Source organism: Sinohyriopsis cumingii, chromosome 6, assembly GCF_028554795.1.
Source record: "Sinohyriopsis cumingii isolate HCF-2022 chromosome 6, ASM2855479v2, whole genome shotgun sequence".
Classification (NCBI taxonomy): domain Eukaryota; kingdom Metazoa; phylum Mollusca; class Bivalvia; order Unionida; family Unionidae; genus Sinohyriopsis; species Sinohyriopsis cumingii.
In genome coordinates, this window is record NC_142966.1 from 63,781,319 (window position 1) to 63,804,609 (window position 23,291).

The window sequence follows — 23,291 nt, forward strand, 5'->3', positions numbered from 1 at the left end:
CTTGACTTCAATAATTTCCCAACAATTTCAGTGTTCACATCGTAATTAAGTCACAATAAGTTGTTAATTTTTGCAGCAAATATACTATACTTCTCACTTTTCATAACAGATCTGTAAAATAAACACCCAAGTACATCAACTATATACAAATAATCCCATACATTCACCTGTGTGCAAATTTTGACAGAGGGCTACATCTGTTCTCTCATGCAAGAAATCTTTCTTCTTATGGTAATTAACTGCACTTTTTCCAGATGCCTTCTGAGCTTCAATTTTTTCATATGCTGCTTCTTTTGTAGGTGTTATTCCAAACTCTTCCAACCATGATTACCGTAATTCAGATCTTTCTTGCAGAGGTCACAAAATGCAAGTTCTCTAGCGTTCAGTTTTGTTATAACTGAGCAACTAAATTTCCATCAACTTTTCGCTCCAGCCATTCCCATTTCCGAATGTTTTTTTAATCCTTTATCTACACTTTTCGTGTCATGGTCTCTCTCAACAACTCAGGAGGCCATGGTTTGCAAGCATGCCTCTTCTTTCCATTGCCATCAGTTTCCATTATACCAAGATTCATTGGATGAATGTACACTTTTGACCAATCAGAATAATCATTATGAGAGTCATGTGCTAACCAATTTATGGAACAAATAATTTACAAGGGTCGTTGTGGAATGGGACTGGATAGACCATTTATTTAAAACTAGATCGGAGATATAAAAAAAAGACTACGTCAAGAAAATTCTAATTCAAGTTAGGAGAAAAGTGGAATTCTGCTTTAAAATGGAGAAAAATCCTGTATATGGACTCAACTTGTAAGCGAGTATCAATGGTACCCTTTGACCAAGTAATACATTTTTGAAAATAAAAGTCCAATGGATCTTTACTTCAGGAAAAAGGAAAATGCTCAACCTACTCATTTACATTTTTAATTCTTGAAAACTCTGATTTTTTATAACTTGTCTCATTCAGTATAGTGTGAAAATTTCATGACAATTAAGCAGATGAATATGATATATATTAACTGCAGAGTTGTATTTACGGTTGTTTCCAGGCAAGGTAGCTTTAAAAAAATATATGCCAGCGTACTCTGATTGCTCTAACAGTTTAATATGACAATAATACAAAATTCTACATTGCATCTGTGGGTAATTAATCCACAATGAAAGTACCTTCTCTGGGTCTTAAGAACGTTTTACTGAAACAGCCCTTATTGTATCATGGAAAAAGTACTTTTTCAGCAAATCATATTTAAATCAAAATTTATGGAACCCTCAAAGGCACATGTTTGCATAAATAATTTGTTACCTTTCTGCAGTGAAGTGATTAAATCCAACTGCATGGTCATGAATCCAGACTCACCTCAACATGGGAGCATCAGGCATAAGTTATCATATATTAAACAGATATGCTTCTTCTTAAATACAACACGTCAAAGTCATACATTTCCTGTACTTAGTTTTCAGTTTTCTCTAGTTCAAACAATTCCACTGACCAGGTTTCTCATCTAAATGTATACAAATATATATTCACTCTTCTACACCCATATCCATGCAAATGTATATCCACCACGCTACACCTATGAATATAACTATCCTGCTACACCCATATGCATGCAAATATATATCCTGCCTGCTGCACTCCATATATGCCTTTCAAAAACTTAAAACAAAACTTAAACAGTGATGACAACTCCATGTGAGAAAATGAAGAAGTAGAGCACAAGAATTCTTCTACATTATACCCACCCAAACCCCTGGCAGCTATGTCTGTGGCAAACAAAACAGAATGCTGCTTCCAGACAAACTGGTTGTAGACTGCTACCCTTTTCAACTGGTTCATCCCTCCATGTAGAGCCAGAACTGGGATCCCTGGCCGCAGTCTGCAAAATGCCTCATGTACATACCTCACCTGAAAATACAGTACTGCCTCAATTATCAAAGCTCTCCACATTCAGGTTGCTGCTTTATCCAATCCAATAATACACCAATGTAAATATTAAAAGATCCTTTTCAAACATGCAACCAGCTTATAAGTCTTTAAATAAATATATATGATCAATAAAACAAGTAATGTTTTTTTATATATACAATAAACCAATATGTGCCTGCCCTGTTTTATAGACAAGGCATACTCTGGAAAGCACAGACTAAGAAACCAGTTTTCTGCATCTGAACCACTCTCTTTCCTATGGTGACCCTGACCATTAACCCAGCATATGTAACTTGCTTATTTTACGTATTAGAAAATCATCCAAAAAATGAGTGTCATTAAGACACTGTATTGAAATTTATTTTACAGAGACAATTTCCTTTTTCTAGACCCAGAACTAAAATGATTTATTCTTGCTCTAAATGTAAGACTTGAACATAATTTATTCAAGATACATGGTAAAGAACTAAAATTCTTGCTTTCTAATAATACAAACCATTTGCAATGTTTGGTCAAGGTACAAGGGTTAGAACTAAATTTACAGCTCAGAAACATTTGTATTAAAACAAAAAGGACCCTAACCTTTAGACTCCAAATTTCACAGATTTTTTTTCCTTACTGTAAATACAAGCAATATATAAATCTCATAAAGACAAATAGTCTAAAACTAAAACTGCATCATGATGGCTTCATAATGAATCATCCCAAAAATGTACTAAATCATCAAGGGGTATAGCAAGTATAAGCTGTATGAATTTTGTTTAACAAAAACATTAATGTACATTTTCTATTGACCCCAGGGTCAAAGGGCAAGTGAGCACGTTGCATAATGAATGGTCTTAGCTTCCTAATGATTCACCCAAAATATTAGCAAAGTTCATTAAGGGTTTAGGAAACATATGCAAAAAAAAAAAAAATCTTCATACATATTTTCTATGACCATGACCTTGACCGCAAGGATAAAGAGGTGAGCAAGCATGTCACAGAATTATCTGTATTAGCTTCATAATTATTCATGTAGAGTATAATGGAAATCTAGGAAGGGATTTAGGAAATATATGCAAATGAAATACTTTAAGCAAACACTGTGACTGTAGAGACAATAAAGATGGTGGAAAAGTTATTGCTAGGTCTTGCTTTCAAATCACATGGGCTTAACAAAATCAAAAATACCTTTGCATCCCAAGTAAAATTACAAGAACAACAGTCTTAGGGGAAAAATCATCGCTACTTACAGTGCTGAAATGAGTAATTACCATTAGGAGCAAAAGGCAAACTGGAGGGCATTGATGGCAGAAAAGAAAGCAACCAGGAAAGAAGTGAGTTACATGTCTAATGAAAATGAGGCACATTGTATTTTAAACTAGCTATAGCACAAAAAGATGTATGTAAAGCTGGTACCTACTTGTTTACAGCTCATAAGGAAAACAAGAACTTTGCTTTTTAGATGATTCCTGATAAAGGACCACAGGAAGCTCAGTTTTTCATGCAGCTCACAGACCACATAGCTCTGAAAAAATTAAATTAAATACATTATGTTCCAGACAAATACCTGCAGTATTAGATTTATTTCAAACTTATTTAAAATAACTACATAGTTTTAGCTAACTTATCTTTAGGAAGAACATTTAAATTTTACTGAGAAATGCTACTTGAAATTACACCACCAACACCCATCCTGGTTATGGTCCTAGAAATAACTTGCCTAAGATTCTTTTTTGTCAAAATCGAAGTCCAAGTCATTACTTCTCTCTGGCAACAGAAAATGCTTTGCATTTTAAATTTTCAACAATGTTCTCCTTCTTTATCAATAAAAGTTCATTTACAATTGCTAAAGCTCTATTCCTTGCACAGCTGTATTTGATGGCTATTTTAGAGTCAGGGAACATTTTCAAAGACAACATGATCTGTAATTGTAGATTATGTTCTATAATAAATTCAGTAAAAAAAGTTTCTGCATTCATAATGCCAGCATCTAAGTTGGAGAATTCTTTGTAGGCTTAAAGAACAAAGTAATTTTTTGATGCAAACTTTGCAATGCAGCTAAATCCTTGTGTTTCTCGGAGGAAACATATTTCTTGCAATTGTCCGCTCCAGGCAACTTGATCATTTGCATCCTGAATTTCACTTAAATTGTAGTTACATCCATCTGTTAATTTTTTTTCTTCTCATGGATGTTATTGTTTCATCTTTCAATTCTTCCCCCCCCCCCCCCCCCCGGCCAAATGTTGTTCAGCTGGAATAAAATACAGTCAGTCAGTTAACCAGAACCACGCATACCTTTTTTATATAGCCTTACTCCTCCAGGTCCTCATAGAAGATATTCTGAATAGCGCAAGACAGATTATTATCTTTATCTATATTGTGGTTAAATTTTTCTTCATGATTTTTTATTGTAATGATCATTTATAAACGACATATTACATAACTAATTTTGTCCATGATCATAGGTTTTCTATTTTGGGATAGTGATAATGAACCTGCCTACAGTTTTGGGGTATTTTTCCATTGGTATGATTGAGTACTACAACATGTCACATGGGGATGAATTGTGAGACAAAGTCATAACAGACTTGTGGACATGTATATGAGGAAATAAATGAACTATTATTCTTATTCCTATTTTTTCACGGTTTTAATTGTATTTTCAGTCTGCAGACGCATTTAATGTCATGTTTAGATTTATTTTGAGATGAATTATCTAAATCATTTATTGGAATTACAAAGTGCTCATATGACTTTTTGACTTAAATAATATTTTGAGAATATTGTAAATTCAATCAAAACAAGTTCTTAACAATGCCTTTTTCTGTTACTTAGTTTAAGATGATTGAGTCGTAACACTAGTTACTTTTGAAACAATTTTCAGATTTTACACTTTCACTGATGACTGCATGTTTATGTATAGTTCAAAGAGGTAATGGAGATTATCTTCTAGAGATACCTGCTCCAGATTTGTAGGTGTGCTGTGTTGTGCATTCTCATGTACTGACACGTACATTGGATTCTTCAAACTCAGACGGGCCAGATCCTTCACTGACCTAAAAAGACAGAAGAATACACATACACGTACAACTGTCCATAACTTTTTCTGTACTCCCTGCTTTTTCATAACCCTTTATAACTACTTCCCTAAATATCATATACTTTATTTCACTCACATATAATCAACATTAATAAAGATGCAGCAGTCTAAGATATGGTGAGGGTTTGTCGAGACTTACCATAAAAAATGTTTTTGTTTACCCCTATGTTTCTCCATTATTTAATTAATCAATATCTTTTCCAATCCAAAGACTAAAAATTTCCAGACCTTGCCTTAAGAGCTTCAAATCCAATGAGCAGTCATATTACTGGTTTCCAACAAAGACAGCTGTAATGTAAAACATTTATAATAAGACATTTTCACAATTGTTTAGAGTCATTTTTCAGGACATTTTCAAGGCCTGGGAAGACAACTTTCAAATTTTAGACCTTTTCCAGCCTTCCAGACCTGCATGAACCCTGTTATTGTGAACACTGTAAATAAATCCCATGGAAAGTGTACACATATTACGATGACCCAGGTTCTTGTATCTTACTTGGTGTAAGTTCATGTTCAAGGACTTCATCCAATTCAAATTCTTTTCTCTCCTCAGATTTCCATTTATTTTTGTCCCTATGTATAAGAGAGAAAGATAAACGAAAAAGAAGAGGGGATTTTGATTTAATTATGTGCCATGTTTAATCCATTTAGAAAACGGGGATCATTAAGATTTGTTCTCATTATTTTCATATCTCAAACATGATTAATAAGTGGAAATTCATCAGTGATCATTCCTAATACTGAAACCATATTTATATATAAGTATATTATATTTATGCACCATGGGTGATCACAACCTTATATTCCAACAGTACTGATATATGAAATTGATTTGTACCAACACTCAATTATTTAAATCCCCTTTAACCAAATCATTGGTTTATCCAAACTAAATGCATGATCTCAAAAATACTGTACCATTTTAAGTATTTGTTTTAATTGTCATTTCTCATTTGCATCATTTTCAAAAATCCTGCACAAGTCTTTGGCATCTACTGCAATACATGCTCAACCAACCTAACTTGAAACATCAACTCCTGCAAGGGACTGCAACTCTACTGGTAAAAAGGAATGTCCAGCAATCCAAGAAAAGACCCTCCACACTCTTTAACTGGCAAATAGTGAAAATATCTGATATTCTTGAGATTTTCAAGGTGGCCACCATGGCAGCCATAATGGTCTTAAAATTGCTATCATTTTCATTTAGGACAAACTACCTATCATAATAAATATTTTGCATTCCGGCGTAGCAATAGCAAGATTTTCAAGCTGACCATCATAGTGGGCATATTGGATGTAATATCAGCACCATTTTCATTTAGGACAAATTTGATATCATAAGGAATCTTGTGATGAAAACAGCATGTTAATCCGACAAACCATTTCAAGATGGCCATCATAATTATTTATTTAGGACCAATTTGATTATCATATGAAATCTTCATAAGAAAACCACATGCTGATATGATATTCCATTAAGCAGGATTCACAATAGCAAGCTTTTCAATATGACTGCCGAAAAGGTCACACTGGATTAACATCTGCACTATTTTTCATTAGGACCAAGTAGGCATAATGAGAAAAACTGGTGCTGATATATTATCATCCATCCAGAAAAGTAGTGAAACGAAAATTTTCAATCGCAGTCAGATCGGCATCATTTTCATTTACAACTATCTAGACATCAATAAGGATTATCTAGACATCATTTAGGAATATCTGGACATTATGACTATCTAGACATCATTTAGGACTATCTAGACATTAGGACTATCTAGACATTAGGACTATCTAGACATCATTTAGGACTATCTAGACATCATTAAGAAGTCTTCAGTTGAAAACCCATATTGATTTGACCATAAGTTCAGGAAAAGTAGCAACAACAAAATTTTCAAGACAGATATTTAGTGGTCATAGTGGATGTCCAAACAGAACCGTTTTCATTCAGAACCAACTAGACTTCATAAGAAATATTTTGCTGAATACCCCATATCATTATGACTTTCTATTTAGAAGGAATATCAATACAAAGATCTTTTAGAAGGCTGCCACAGTTGCCATACAGGTGGACAGATTGGCACAATTTTCATTTGTGACTAAATAGGCATCACAAGAAGTCTTATGGTGGTACAACTTTATGTTTAGAAGTAAAGACAGCAGGATTATGAAAATGGCTGCTATGGTGACTATACCAGACTAATAGATCAGCACCAATTTCATTCATGACCAACTAGACATCGTAAGGTCTTTTGGTTAAAACCACATGTTGATCTAACCATCCATAAAGGAGGAATAGCAATAACAAGAATTTTAAAATGGCTTACATGTTGGATATAAGATCTGAATCATTTCATTTAGAGATTATAGCAAGTCTTTTAATGTAAACCCCATGTTGCTATGACCGTCCATTCAGAAGCGCAACGATAACAAGATTTTCAAGATGGCCACTGTGCTGCCCATACCAGATGCCTAAGAAGAACATTTTTCATTTGGAAATAAGACCTTGGGAAGAACGTACAAGCCTTTGTGGCAATCCTATTAAGATTTTCTGGTCTATTACCAGCAGTGCTATAGAAAGTATCCTATTAACAGTTTTAAAATATTGTCTTGTCTTTAAAACCTAAATGGATGATGCAGCAAGTTTAATTACATGAACTAATAAAACTTGTGAACTAAGGAACTTTTATATTCCTGTAAAACATTTGCGTCCAAACCTTGTCTGTGTTGCTGAGAAAAGGAGAGTCTGTCTTTCTGAAGGAAGGTTCTCAATGATGGCATTCATCGTCTGGGCGAAACCCAAGTCCAAAATTCTATCTGCTTCATCTAAAACTGAAAATCAAAAAACAAAGTAACATTCTAATATCAGTATGTAAGACAAGTGAAAGACAATACCAATTATATTTCACAACATAATAAGGAAAACTGCATGGCCCAGGGTTTACCACTGTAATATAAATTGTATGAGTAAATAACTTACTGGTATGTCTTCCAAGTATCTTGTGAAAACAACTTCTTATAAGAATTAAAAAATTATAATATGTGATAATATTAATGGGAGAACTTAATTACATCAAATAGCCACCTAAAAACATATGCAGGGTTTTAAACATTTCTGCTAAAAATATTTAAAGAATCAAACAAGACAAACTCTCAATCAGACTTTCTACAACCACCCTGGTAATAAAATCACTTTTCCTAAGTAATACAAATGATTGTATTACAATGTTTTTACTTTATTTCTGGTCATTAATAACATTCCAATTTTTGTTTTAGAAAGAGAAAACCTTTGCTGCAGATGACAGATAAATTTATGAAGATTCCTTCATAGACAAACCAAATTTGCATATTATTATGGACAAAAATCATTGTTGGTTCCTGTATAGCAACACTATCAGCACTTTATTCAACTGTATCATGCAGAGGAAATGATAGCAAAGTATCTTTCCCAAGGACACAAATAAGGCAACTGAATCAGCCTGGCCTGGACAAGTATCAAGCCTGCAATGTATGTATTCAGAGCATGAGAATAAGAAGGTATGCATCTAATTTAAATACAAATTTCCTGGTTAAACGGCAGAATTACAATGAAATTTTAGACACTGTGCAAGGTGTGCCACATACTGAATTAAAAAACAAACAATATACCCACCAGTTCCTTTACTAAAAGCTAAACTAATCACAGGAATACCATTGTTGTTTTGAAATATAGTCATTGTTCATCAACCTACAAATCTCTGCAACTATGGAACTACAGCCCTCACTCACTCACTATAAGACATTTCATTATAACATGAATCCTGTTATAAGGCAAGTATGGTCATGAATCCCATACCATTAGGTAGTAATTAGTCCTACAATGTAAGACATAGCACATGTTGGTTTTGTTTAAATAACGGCCTTGTATAGCGTGTTCAAATGTCGTTGATATCAGTGTCAAGGTCTTACCTGCATGACTAGGTGGTAATATAATTATAGGTTACTACATTTGTATGGGAAAATATGAACGAGTTTTTTCGAAAAATACTGCATGACTTTGTGAAGTGCAGTATTTTTCAACAAGAATAAAAAGAGTCCAAATTTTCCCATCCAAATGCAGCAATCTTTTTATTATAAGTTCATTCTGTTTAACTAGCTAAGGCTTCATAATAAAAGACCATCAGACTTGCAATTTTGGATTCTGAAAGCAACCCAAGCCAGTCCAAGATAGCAGTCTCAGTGTGTTCTTGGGAGAGGTAGTTAGATCCTATTTCCTCCACGTGTCTGAGATTGCCAATGTGTTAAAAATGCAAAAAAAAAGCAACCAATATACTGTTCGTTAATTATTGTAATGGTATTTTATAAAATAAAATCTACAAAAATAATTTAGAACTAAATATATATTAATCAAACTCCAATATATCCTAGCTACAGAAAAATGCATAATACAAAACTTATTCAGATGTATGAAATTAAGAACAAAACGACAAGGGTTTCTGTTATACTAAATGCTCAGACCACATTGATGGTAGGCATTCAAAGATAAAAAAAAATTAGTCAAACCTGTCAACAGCAATGACTGGTGGAAAAGCTCAAAGTGGCCTTTGTTGACAGGTGACCTCTGAAGGCAGGTTCAGCACTCAAACATGGTTCATGAAAAATGCATGTACTACGTACCAAATAGCATAAGAATTATTTGTAGTAGTATCATTATTATTATTATTTTGCAAGTATTATTATCAGTACTAGTAGTATGCTATCAAGATATATGTATTTTGTGTAGCTATTTAGCAAACCCAAAACTTAAAAAGATAATGAAATACAAAGATCCCCACAAGATTGGAGTATCCTCACTCTAATCCTTCAGGTACATTGCATCATCATTAATTCTACTATGATTGTCATCTGCGTCAAAGTTGCCTTACTCATCAAACAAATTAAGTTTAATCTGCATGCTTAGAGTGGTCACTGTAATATGCTCCAGTGACCATGGAAAGCATGGTGAAACCACTTCTTGGTTAAGTACCACATGGCCACTTACTGCCAAAGACAGGTAGCCTCTGATTACATGACATTTATATAGAAAATTTGCTGGGTGGAAATCAGAATGAACATTGTGACCAGGTGACCACTGAACTTAGGTGACAATTAGGACAGCCTTGACTGCACATTTAAATGACAACATATCAAGTTACCCAGAATTTTAAGTGAATCTGCCGTGAAACAAGCCGTTTCATCCATATGCTGCAGAAGTCGTCCTGGAGTACAGATTACAATGTTGGTTCGATGGATCCTCTCTGATTCTTCTTGTAATTTCTAAAATCAGTTGTAAAAAAATCAAATTAACTACCAAAAAGAACCAGGCATGTAGTATAAATCAAAAGTTAGCATAAATAAATTCATGAAAGAGTCTTTAAGTAATATGACCTAATCTACATGCTGACTCAGAAAGCCACTGGCAAATTTACTTATGATCTTATACGGAACAACAAGATTGACTAATTTGAAGCCCTCGAAAATACCAGGTTTATAATATTTTTCTTCTCAAACACATCTTTTTAAAATCAGACGTAACAAATTAAGTGGACCAGTTTGGTCAAGTAAATATAACAAACAACTAATTTATGATAGATTTTGTAACTGTGTTAGGTAAAAATGTCTTTAAATCTATATCGAGGCAAAATCTATGAACCTTTTAATAACTTCCTCTACTTCAAAACTCTTCAACTGAGAACAATGTTTTTTTTCTCTTTTGAATTATTTCATATCTAAATTTTTTATTGAAGTAAATCAGGGCATCTCGCTTATTACTTACAACTACATCAAGAATAGGAATTTCACAATCTGATTAAAATCAGATCTCCACTGTTTTATACGGAAATCTGACAGCGACCTCTTAGGGGTCATGTTCTGGCAACCTATGTTATTACCATAATAATTTTATCAGCCAAGCAGATGAAGTCTTATATCTTTGCATTTGGAGACTGAGTAGTGTGGATGAAGAGCATGATTTTTTTGTACAGACTGATTTGATTCACTTTCAGATTTTTGAAAGCTGCATTTCCATTGGCTAATTCAAAGGTCACCAGAATTTGACCCTTAAGCGGTCGTCATCAGATCTTCACATAGAACAGTGGAAGAGGAGATCTGATTTTAAACAGATTGAGGAACTTTAATGTTGTGCACAAATCATAGCATATTTAAAGCAAAACCTCATTTATATCAACTGGCTGTGGTATAGTAAGAATGTACAACTACAATGATTTGAAAAAGAACACTCAACGTCCTTGATTAATTACCTTCCCTCCAATTACCAAACCAGCAGAAAAATCATGGAATCGTCCAATCTTGCGTAACACTTCAAATATTTGATAGGCCAACTCCCTGGTGGGTGAGATGATGAGGGCGCCAAGACCATCCAGCTGACTCCATTTCAGCTGGTATAGTTGCTCCAGGACCTAAAAAATAGGTGAGGGTTTTCTTCTTCAACTTTATCATACAATATCATTGTTCTAACATGTAACAAACCAGTTTCATACTTTTGATACCAGCTGGAATTTTACACCTTTTAATGACCTTGAGGTTTTAAGACTTTGGGATGAAAGTAAAAAAGCATTACTTTGCTTTTTGTGAATTGTTTGCATACAAATTGTTTACCGAGGGAAATAATGATAGGACATGTTGCTACTGTCAGAATGACCCAGTTTAATAATTTGATTTACCTCCATTACAGAGTAGCTGCAGAGTTTATCATTTTTCTTGCCATGCATGTCCACCAGCCACTTTCAGGAAGCATAGTAACTCTTAAATCTAACATAACGTTTATACCAGTATACCTAGAAAAATGCTTGCTACACCATCATGATATTAACAAAAACTTTGTACAATTTATATCATTTATTCATATAAAAACCATCAAGTATCACACATACTTAAATAGGTACTAAAAGCAAATTTTAAAGTAAACTATTCTTCTCCAAGAATACTTACTGAATCACACTACATCAGAAATATTAACCTGCTACGTCACAAATCCAGCCATACTAAATGTTGAAAATCATCCTTTTCTATCTAATTAAACAAAGAGCAATAACTCTTGCATATCACACACACACACACACACACAACGTATTGCTAGTTTAGCGGAGTGAGATATTAATGAGGATGCTCACATGGCAGGATGGTTGGGAGGGTTTTAAAGTAATGTAATTGGGTAGGTATTCTTGAAGAATAATAATTTATCTAAACATTTGCTTTCTCCTTCAAATACTTTCCCAAATCACATGACATTAAGGGAATAGATAATAGAAGGAAGGAATGCTAAGCATACAACCTCTACCTTGGGTGTCCTTCTAAAGAATGATGACTGGGTTCCCCCAAAAAATGATGACCCCTTCTCTTAATTATACATGCCGCACAGCCTAGGGTCACTTGATCTGTGACCCATACATATGGTTAAAAAGATAATTACTGAAATCAGCTTGACTCTGTCCTTTGACCTTTTTAACAATTCTTACGCTAGAAATGTTTCTCTTCCTCAGTTAAACTTATGTGCCATATCTGAAAATTGTGCAATAAAAAAGATTATAATGTATGGCCACTTCATCCCATGACTTAAACCGTTGATGATTTGGTTAAATATCCCCATGGATGATCAGTGTAACCTGGTGAATCTAGTTCAAAAATCTTATTCACTGACACATTATGCAAGGGATTTTGCAACTATCACTGTGACTGCTGCAAACTTCCAATAGATATTTTATATCCAATGGCAATCTTCCTTGAAATTTCTCAGGACACAGATCCATAGAAACAATATATATATATATATAGACACTACCAAATCCATGCACTTTAACCAATGACCACTCACCTCATATTGACCCAAAGTTTCCTTATAACCTTGTCCTTTAAACCTTTTAGCCATTAATCTATATGGCAAACAAATTTCATGACACATAAAGTAATTAAGAATGTAACTTTTGCACATATAGTACCTCTTAAATCTTTGTGACAATCAAGCATTTTAGTGTTAAACTAATACAAACCCTCTTATTTATCTACACAGGCTGACAAGAACCCTGGCAAGTTGGAATTCTGAATAAAAAGAAACCGAGAGATGCCCTTCTGACTCTAATGCCATTCCATGCTGCTTCTAAGCAATCAAAAGTGTATCTTTTATCAGATCATTAAAGCGGCTCATATAAGCTTTTAATTTCATTATTAAATCCTCATTTATCATTAATATTCTATTTTTTCAAATCACAGTGACATTTTTTTTTATTCTATTAAAAATATAACAATGTCTCTAGCCATGTATCTCCATAATCTAAACCATTTCATTCAGTGCCGAAGATGCCCCTGAAATATCTCTCAAAATATTTCTTGCCATGACAATTCATTGCATCAAAAATAAATTGAAAACCATAGAACTAACATGAGGCCATGCACAAAGTCCCAGAAAATAAACAAATATGCTTACTGGTATCACAAAAGCCAAAGTTTTCCCTGACCCAGTTTTGGCAGCTCCCAGGATGTCATTGCCCTGAATTGCCAATCCTATTGCTTCTCTCTGAATGTCTGTTGGGGTCTCGTACTTGGCATACTTCAGACCTAAAATATTCACAACAGCAAAGTATACATTGTGAATTGCAAACTTTGTGTAAGTTAACCTGTTAACCCAGGAAACAGAGCTTCAGATGGTACACAACAGGCATAGGACAAATATCCCTGAGCTTCTAAAAAATTCTGGATGATCCAGAAACATTTTGTTACATGATCATGAATGACCAAGGCATTTAGGTGGCTGACTTCTAATAATAACTTATTGTTGTTGGTGTATGTAATAAAGAACATGTAAATGAATTAAATGCAATATTGTTGTAGTTTCAACAATAAAATCAAATTCAATTGTAATCTTTATTCAGAAAACTGACTAAAACAAAAAAACAGGAACAATTTAGTTCTAAGAGTCAAGTAATAATAATAAACAGGAATCATTCATTATTTGCAGGTGCATTAATTACCACATATGTACTGAACCTATCATGAGATCATTTCATGTTGAAAATAAAATATGGCACATTTATTTCACTTCTTTTTTTACAATGGCAAACAAAAAGCCTCAAATTTTGGGGTAATTCCAATAAAACAGAATGACGAAGAATTGCATGGAAATATACAAAGAATGCATTCTTTTCCTATGTAATTATGTAATTGAACAAAAATGTTTTATTTTACCACATGATGAAATATATTCTTTATTAACACTGGAAAAAATGTTCTATGCATAATATACAAAACTTGCTTCTGAATTAATGCAGTGAAGATTAAATTCATTTATCTTCCCACCACTCCTTTTGTAGGTTCATCTCAGTTTTAGTCAAATTCATTGGCTGCTATCACAGTGATATTACAAATATCAGCAATTTGAGAAAACTATTTCAGATGATTGAGTTTGTTGCAAAAATTACATTTCTGACATTTTGTGAATTATTTTACCCTATTTGAACACAAAATTCTGAGTTTTGCAACACATCCAGTTTTTCACACTGCTGTCAAGATAGTAGAAGAGACATAACTGCATAAAGAAGCACTTGGTGATGAGGCTGTCAGGATAGTGTGACTGGGTAGGACATCAGGCTACATGTCTGCGGCATGATGTCCCAGTGCTACACATCACTATAAACTGCCACACTGCAGACATTGTAGCGACATGACTGAAAATGTTATAAAGCTGCATTAAAAATTCCAATACAAACACAATAAAAATGAATATTACATCCTTCATACAGATCTGGAATAAAAACACACCCAATCTTTTACTCAGCAGCAATCTGCATAAATAATGTCTAACGTTAGGTTAATAGATACATGTGCAGACATGGATGCCAAAATAATAAATCAAACTTCGGCCAGAGCAAGCTGAACAGAACAAAAAACACCCCACAATATTGGGATTCAGGCAAATATCTAAATAAAAGTTATCTAGGTCTGAGAATTCAATGAACATACTCATCTCCACATTCAAGAATTCATCACACTGAGTATTAAGTACAGTTAATGAACAAGGACAAAGTATTTGGTTATTCTCAGATAAATATGCTGTTTTATACTGACTGGCACATAGCATAATCACTGCATTCAATTTCCTGCTATATCAAGTAACAATCATTAATATTAACAAAGCTGTATCTTATAACTTATACAACTGATATCAAACACCATAATCAGATGCTTACAGTAGGACTTTTTAAAATTTATCAATGATATATTTTAATTGATTTACTTGCTAGTAAAAGCCTTTTACCAACTACACCTGGTGAGACTGCGTTGTGGCAGACCTGCAGTTACAGTATGGCCTGGCAATGTGTTACATGCAGATTCTAATGCATACAACATAGTGCCATTAGTCATGACACACAACTGCTGCTCCAGTGACAATAATAAAGACAAAAAACTGTAACCTTTCGTTGCTTGTTCATTATAAGTTATTTATCACACATGTTTGATAAAATACACTTGAATGAGTCTCTATTCAAAGATGATGTTGTCAAATAAAAACTGGCCTCCTTCAAAATTGAAATCCCAAAAATAAAATGTCAGATGGGGGAAGTTGGTGAAAATCTGGAAGAAGCCTGTGAGAGGGTATTATAAATTACAGACAAAGCAATAATAAATTTCACGGTTTCCACATTTTTTTCCTGCAGTGATTAATTCTACAAAACTAAAACTGCTCTTATTCGATTTCCTAGGTTTTATCCAAAGCCAATTTTCAAAACCAATCCTTCAATGAACTCTTAAAAAAATTAAAAACATGACTACCATCTTAACTAGGTTACAAAGCGAGTCCAAGCACAAACAATGGAGACCCAAATCTGTCAGCACATTATGCAACAGCAGATCTGGGTCTGTACAGTACAGTGTGATCAATCTTGACAAAAAGTACAGAATACCAACCATCTAAAGTCTTCTTGGACAGTGGTAAATCAGTAAAATTCTTGATTTCTGATGAAACAATCTGAAAGAGAAAATATCCCACATAAATAACAAAACTGACTCAAAGATAATATGTAGGGAGTTTATGAAATAATTTTGGAGATTGAGCAACAAGATGAAACGTTAGTATCCTTGAGTTCTACTCCAAACAAGATGAATCATCCAGTATCTCTGAGTTCTACTCCAAACAAGATGATTCATCCAGTATCTTTGAGTTCTGCTCCAAACAAGATGAATCATCCAGTATCTCTGAGTTCTACTCCAAACAAGATGAATCATCCAGTATCTCTGAGTTCTACTCCAAACAAGATGAATCATCCTGTATCTCTGAGTTCTACTCCAAACAAGATGAATCATCCAGTATCTCTGAGTTCTACTCCAAACAAGATGTTCATCCAGTCAACAAACCTGTTATGTCACCATTTTCTACAGATTTATTATGTCAATCCTGATTCCAGATGATGATTTAATGTTGAGACTATCTTAAGTCTGTACATCTAGCAATAAATAAATTTAATGTTGAGAATGTCTTAAGTCTGTACATCCAGAATAAATAAATTTAATGTTGAGAATGTCTTAAGTCTGTACAGCCAGCAATAAATAAATTTAATGTTGACTGTCTTAAGTCTGTACATCCAGCAACAAATAAATTTAATGTTGAGACTGTCTTAAGTCTGTACACCCAGCAATAAATAATTTTAATACTGAGATTGTCTTAAGTCTGTACATCCAGCAATAAATAAATTTAATGTTGAGACTGTCTTAAGTCTGTACATCCAGCAATAAATAAATTTAATGTTGAGACTGTCTTAAGTCTGTACATCCAGCAATAAATAAATTTAATGTTGAGACTGTCTTAAGTCTGTACATCCAGCAATAAATAAATTTAATGTTGAGACTGTCTTAAGTCTGTACATCCAGCAATAAATAAATTTAATGTTGAAACTGTACATTCAGCAATAAATAAATTTAATGTTGAGACTGTCTTAAGTCTGTACATCCTGCAATAAATAAATTTAATGTTGAGACTGTCTTAAGTCTGTACATCCAGCAATAAATAAATTTAATGTTGAGACTGTCTTAAGTCTGTACATTCAGCAATAAATAAATTTAATGTTGAGACTGTCTTAAGTCTGTACATCCAGCAATAAATAAATTTGACCAATTCTTGAGCACACAATACATGTCATCAAACCTTCAGCTGGACTGTATTTCAACCCTGAATAATAAATAGGCCACTTACGAAAGAAATCTGAAAACTGTGTGCTAGAGATGGTATTACCAAAAGTACTTTGCATTATTAGCAACACAAAATATAGCATTGGCCTAGTCTTTAACAATAGAGAGAGAGAGAGAGAGAGAGAACAGATGTACTATTATGACTATTTGGTCTTAAACTACATGTAAGTAACAGAAAACAGCGAAAACCAGTTTTGTAAAATTCAACAAATAATTTACTTCCCTATAATTTAAAAGTGAAAATTACCCCTGGACTAAAAGAACCAAAATCTGCTTTGGAAATTTTATTTAATATTTGTTTACTAAAAAATAGACTGTAGTATGGTGTGTTGCTTGAAGATGAAATAAAAAAAAAAGTTAAAGGAATATTGATTTGTGTTTCTTGTCTCAGTTTCTTCAAAAATGTTTTGATCTGAACTGCAACTAAGCTAACTAAACAATAAATTAATATTGAAAGAAAGTGCAATCTTTTCCTTGATTCCTTCTAGATGCACACAAAATTAAAGAATGGCGTTGTAAAGGCACTGAGAATTGCAATAGTTGTGACATCACATCAAAATTATCACAGTTATCAACTTCAATAATTTTTCATTCATTTATTATACTACTATTTCACAATGAATGAACATTAGTGGTCTGATGACATATTTGTGACACAACAGTACACTCATTATTTCCTAGATTACTGCAACAGATAAAAAAAAGTATTGTTATTGGGACTGCATGTTTAAGTGCTGGAACTTTAACTTTTCTTATGAAAGCAGTCCTGGTCTTTCAAAATCCTGTGAAGAGCTCTGTATGTAACAGGGATGATCAAATCCCGTAGGCAAACATCCATGACTATTCATTTTCAAAGTCAGACATTAGGTAGAATTTTCCAAGACAATACTCTAGGACAAGTCATTAATTTTCAGACTTTAAACAATTATCTAATTTTATGTTGCCTTCTGGGCATAATGCAGTAAGTAGTCATTGATAACTGTCTCATATACACAAGTTCTAATACTGTTTGAGTGATTATTGGGCAAAGTGAACAAATTAACAGCCAATCAAAGTGCTTAAAAGACAAAAAAATCAGTATTATTAATTAGTTGTGTTTAAACCTTGTTTAATTGTTTGCTCCACACAGATACCCATGAGCAGATAGCCCTTTGATATCAATACCCTTAAATTAATGCATTGAAATTAATGAATGCCAGTTTGCTTACATACATGACAAGTGTCAATTTCTTTTATGAACTGAATTTAAATGACAGAAAGTAGTCTTTAAATATTTTATAACTGATTAAAGTGGAGATCAACTTTAACACATGATATATCACTGGTTGCCAAAGAAATTATGGTTTTATGCTAAAGAAGCAATCTGTGTTTGGATTTAAATAACAAAATGTATGTTACGATCACTTTAGTTTGTTGTTATGACCACTTTAATATGTTGTTATGATCACTTTAGTACAAGTAGTTGTCAGCTGATTTGAAATTTTCAATTTGGATAAATGGAGTTTACTAAATAATTCTCACAAAGACCATCAAGAGGATAGTTCAGACAAGGAAACTCCAAGAAAGTGGAAGGATAAAACAAAATGCTGCCCAGTCTAATGTAACTCTTTGTACAAAAGTACACAAGCTAGACACTCTGGTAACAAAAACAAATGGAAAACATGATACAACTAAGAGAAAAATAAATCTTCATCCACACTGGCTAGATAATTATCAATAACTTGAATTCATTGACTCAGATGGAAGGGTATTTTGCAGTTATTACAAATAATAGCAGTGGTCTTACTACCAGGCAAAATGGGCAATTAAGTCACCTAAAAAAAGTTAAACTTCATGTTCTGTTAGAAAAGCCAAAAATGACATTCGTCCTGTGAATTTTCAGTTGTAAATTGAGTGACCAAAGTTTGTGACATTTAAGATGCTCTTTTGACCCAGCAAGGTAGTTCAATGTAGTTCCAATATTGTGTAGTAGGGCCAAGCGAAATGTATGGCATACATCAATAGCTGGTGATGATATGAATGGTACAGACATTCATACTCTGGCGCATTCACATGCGTATTCTATAGTAGCTCCTTGACCATAAACCCTTTCCATAGCAAATTATCAATGCCCAGTTTCCCTAAATTGTTAATTGATGATGAAAATACACCAACCTGTGCCTCAGAACTTAAACATCAATATGTAAATAAGAATTTGTGCTTTAAGAATAGAAGAAAAATGTTTTAACTTTTTAGGGTGACTAACTGCAGTGTCTGCATTATTTTCATCATAAAATCAGTTTGAATGTATATGAACCTTCATGAGACAATAATCGCAGACGACGCTGTATCTAGGAAGTATTTCAGTAAACTGTCAGTTTTTTTAAAATCATTGTTCAAATAAATCAAGGAAAATATAAAATTCAAAAATCTTAATTTGTTTGCTGCACAAGGGTAGATTCTGCCTGACAGCCTGCCAGAACTGCTAAATATTGGTGCTATATGGGTTAAATGAGAAGTTCTCCTTAAACCTGACATTACAGAAATGGCAGAATGCATACTGATTTCCATCTGAACTAGATTCAAAACCACACAAATTTCCAGTTTTCATCCATTATTTATTTTTGTATCGTATTCTGGATATTTAGATTTTGGTGGTTTAGCACTGGAAAATAACTTATATTTTAATATCACAACAATCATTAAATACCAAAGATTTACATCTCTAAACGTGCAAATAATTACAGATGGAAGACATAATCTTACAAGAAACAGTTTTATTTTCATTTCATGTAATTCTTACCATTATCAAACCAAATTTATAAAAAACAAATCGGTTAATATAAGTTCAATATCAAGATTCACTAAAGACTGACTGAAAAGTTACTATTAAAGTAAAATTTACTTTTTATGACACAGAAAATAATACAAAAATGTTTACATAAGAAATAATATACAGGATGCTGCTTTAGTTATGAAATATATAAAATTATGTTTCATGTAAATTTCTACAAATTATAATAACAAAAGAAGCACCTTGGAACATCACTAATGGCAGATCCACATCAAACTTTATAACATTGTATGCCATTCTAAACAGTTTTACACCGCTCCGCTGGCCTAGTGGCTAGAGCATTCACCTCGACTGCGGGAGGTCATGGGTTCGAACCCCAGCCGAGTCATACCACAAACTTACAAAAATGGTACTAACAGCTGCCTCTCTAGGTGCTCAGCATTAAGAGGTTAGTGTTAGGACTGGTCAGCCTGGCTGTCAGGATAATGTGACTGGGTGGGATATCATGATACATGTCTGCAGCATGATGCCCCAGTGCTAGACATCACTATAAACTGCCACACTGCAGACATCGTAGCAATATGACTGAAAAATTGTTAAAGCTACATTAAAAATGCTAATCACACACACACTAAACAGTTATACATATGGCTAACACATATTGAGTAGCAGACTGAATGCTTATTACAGCAAAAAGTTGATTACTTTGTCAGAATAGTGATGAAAATTTTTATGAGGCATTACAGATTTGACAAAGAGAATTACTAAACTGCAGTGTTTTTTCATGGTATGTATCTTTGTTTCATTTAACAAAATGAGAATTATAGCATTTTCAACAAATGTTTATGTTTGTGCGACTCGATGCTGATCAGTGTAAACAAAGTTTTGTTTGTGTGATGTAAATTAGAGATGCGTTCTCTCAAGAACATTGCATCAAAATAGGAGAGCATCAAATTAGAGTTTGAGATGAAATATACTAAACTGGAAGCAAGGTGTAAACAAAAATTAGAAAAACATTTGAATAATAGTTTTGAGCACCAAATTTAAGGGTGATGCGAGACATCCTTTGCCTGAGAAGCAAAGCCTTCACAGCTAGAGTATTCATATTGCCTTTCTGTATCAGTCTGTATGCTTGATGTCAGTAGTTTTCATTACTGCTCTGATTGCCACATTGCTGAATAATATTTACAACACCAATCATGGGATCAACTTGACTACTTTACTGGGCAACCAGAAAAAATTGCAGTTCAACCATTTCAAAAGTTGACTGACCTGGGACAACAATTAAATTTTCAAAAATTGTAAATCCCTCATGTTTTCCTTCTATTACGTGTTTTTAAGCTACATCACCTCGAGCAAAGTACAAGTACTATATTTATTGACCGAATTAAGTACAATAATGAACAATTAGTAATATTTAAGTCTATAAACTGAAAGATATCCGGTTTTCCCCAGACTTCTTGTATGTGACACGACTTCCGAAAACTAGTATAACCCCGAAAACAGGTGCATTACTTGTATATAACAAATGCTACCTGATTATATCGTGCTTTTAAGGATAAAATTTCCTCATCAACAATCTGCCATGATTTCTTCTTTGATTGATATAGTTGTTTCTTCTGAGCTTTTCCTTTGTTTCCGCGATAATTATTGCCTTTTTTAAAATTGTTGTGTCTACCTCGTGCCGTCTGCTTCATTTTCGAGACCTACCGAATATGAGAGTCTGGTATTACAATCTAGTCTGGTTCCCGATCCGTGTACAGATACAAAACATACATGGTCAAACTTGAGACAACCGGGTCATTGTAATCACTCCTGCTTATGAAGATAGTATAATGCCATGCCCTCTCTCTCTCTCTCTCTCTCTCTCTCTCTGGACATATTTCGCGGGTCATTAAACGTTATTTACTACAATTTTTTTAAAAGAACAAATATTTATAGAAGAAACCTAATTAAGTTGGTGAAAGGTTTTAATTAAATAGACGATACTGGTAGGCCGAAGTAAGAAACGAACAAAACGAAACGAAATAAAAATGTACATAGGCCGACTATATAATCCGATCGGAATCAATACTACAACACAATACGAAACGAAATGGTACTTACTTTTTAAGGAAAGTACAGGATACGTGTGTGTGTGTGTGTGTGTGTGTGTGTGTGTGTGAACAGTATTTTTAAGGAAAGTATGTGTGTGATGTTTGTTTGGGTGCCTGACCAAGCACATATATGTTCTTTTTTAATGCCGTTTTCGAACATTGTGTTATTGTATTAAGGCACAGACGTATGTACGTATGCTTGCATATGTGTGGGACTTATATGTATGTATGTACTGGACATATAGGCTTCTAAACGTATCATACATTTGTTAGAAGAAAAAACCTTTTTAAAACTATTGTCGCAGTTGCCTTATTAAGTTGGGCCGAATATTCTTTCGAGTTTGGCCAAATTGTCTTCCAAGTTGGGCCGAATGATCCTATTTTCGGTCTAAGATGGGCCGAATTGTCTGCTAACCATAACACAATACGTTTAGTTCGTACCGGTTTATAACATAGTCGTTGCGGTTCGTTCCGGTTTTGTTATGGTTTATTGTGGCTCGTATTCGTCAGGTTATTCAGCCTAATCGATGTAAATTAGTTAATATGTGTGCCCAAAAATTTTCATTAAATCTAAAACCTCACTGTATTAATAATCCTTATTTATTATATGCAAGTGAAAGATATAAATTCAAAATCTTCAAGTTGACATAGAAACTATGTACACTATGGTGAATTGTATGCCTGACAGCGTAAAACAGCCTCCAGAATGTTAGAATATATTTAATTTACAAAATAAAAAACAAAACAAAAACAACAAAAAAGAATTATCTGAAATCTTGAGGGTTGTTCTTGTCAAACTATCATAACGCAAATGCACATTTTTTATATTTATGCATCTTTTCAGTTGTTTTTAACATTCGATATATCAAGACAGTGATGTGCATTATATTATATAACATATAACATAATGACACTAATGTATATGAATGGAAGATAAACCAACGCAAATACAGACGATTGTATACATGAACAACATAAAATTTAATTAAACTTCAATCATGTTCTTGTAAAAATAACAGACATGATCGCATATTATCTTAACACTGAATATCCTAATATTGAGTTTAAACACATATAACACATACATGTCATAGCTGCATGTCCCAACTTTGTCAAATGATAGAATTATGCATGTAACTGTTATTTGAGATATTAATTGTATCAAACATCTCCTTTCAAGAATCAAAAATTG

The 23,291-nt window shown here is 33.4% G+C and overlaps 1 protein-coding gene across 1 annotated transcript in view; it reads right to left on the reverse strand.

The window, feature by feature from the left end:
- LOC149797080 (putative ATP-dependent RNA helicase DDX10) overlaps positions 1 to 21,730 on the reverse strand; it is a 44,324-nt gene extending 22,594 nt beyond the window's left edge. Inside the window, exons 1-9 of the mRNA XM_089961754.1 lie at positions 21,539 to 21,730; positions 15,953 to 16,013; positions 13,476 to 13,606; positions 11,293 to 11,451; positions 10,189 to 10,309; positions 7,732 to 7,846; positions 4,874 to 4,970; positions 3,335 to 3,439; positions 1,746 to 1,908 (exon numbers count right to left, since the gene is read on the reverse strand). Coding sequence (XP_089817880.1) covers positions 1,746 to 1,908; positions 3,335 to 3,439; positions 4,874 to 4,970; positions 7,732 to 7,846; positions 10,189 to 10,309; positions 11,293 to 11,451; positions 13,476 to 13,606; positions 15,953 to 16,013; positions 21,539 to 21,700 — 1,114 coding nt within the window. The 5' untranslated portion in view covers positions 21,701 to 21,730. The remainder of the gene's footprint in view (positions 1 to 1,745; positions 1,909 to 3,334; positions 3,440 to 4,873; positions 4,971 to 7,731; positions 7,847 to 10,188; positions 10,310 to 11,292; positions 11,452 to 13,475; positions 13,607 to 15,952; positions 16,014 to 21,538) is intronic.
- Between the last annotated feature and the right edge of the window lie 1,561 nt (positions 21,731 to 23,291).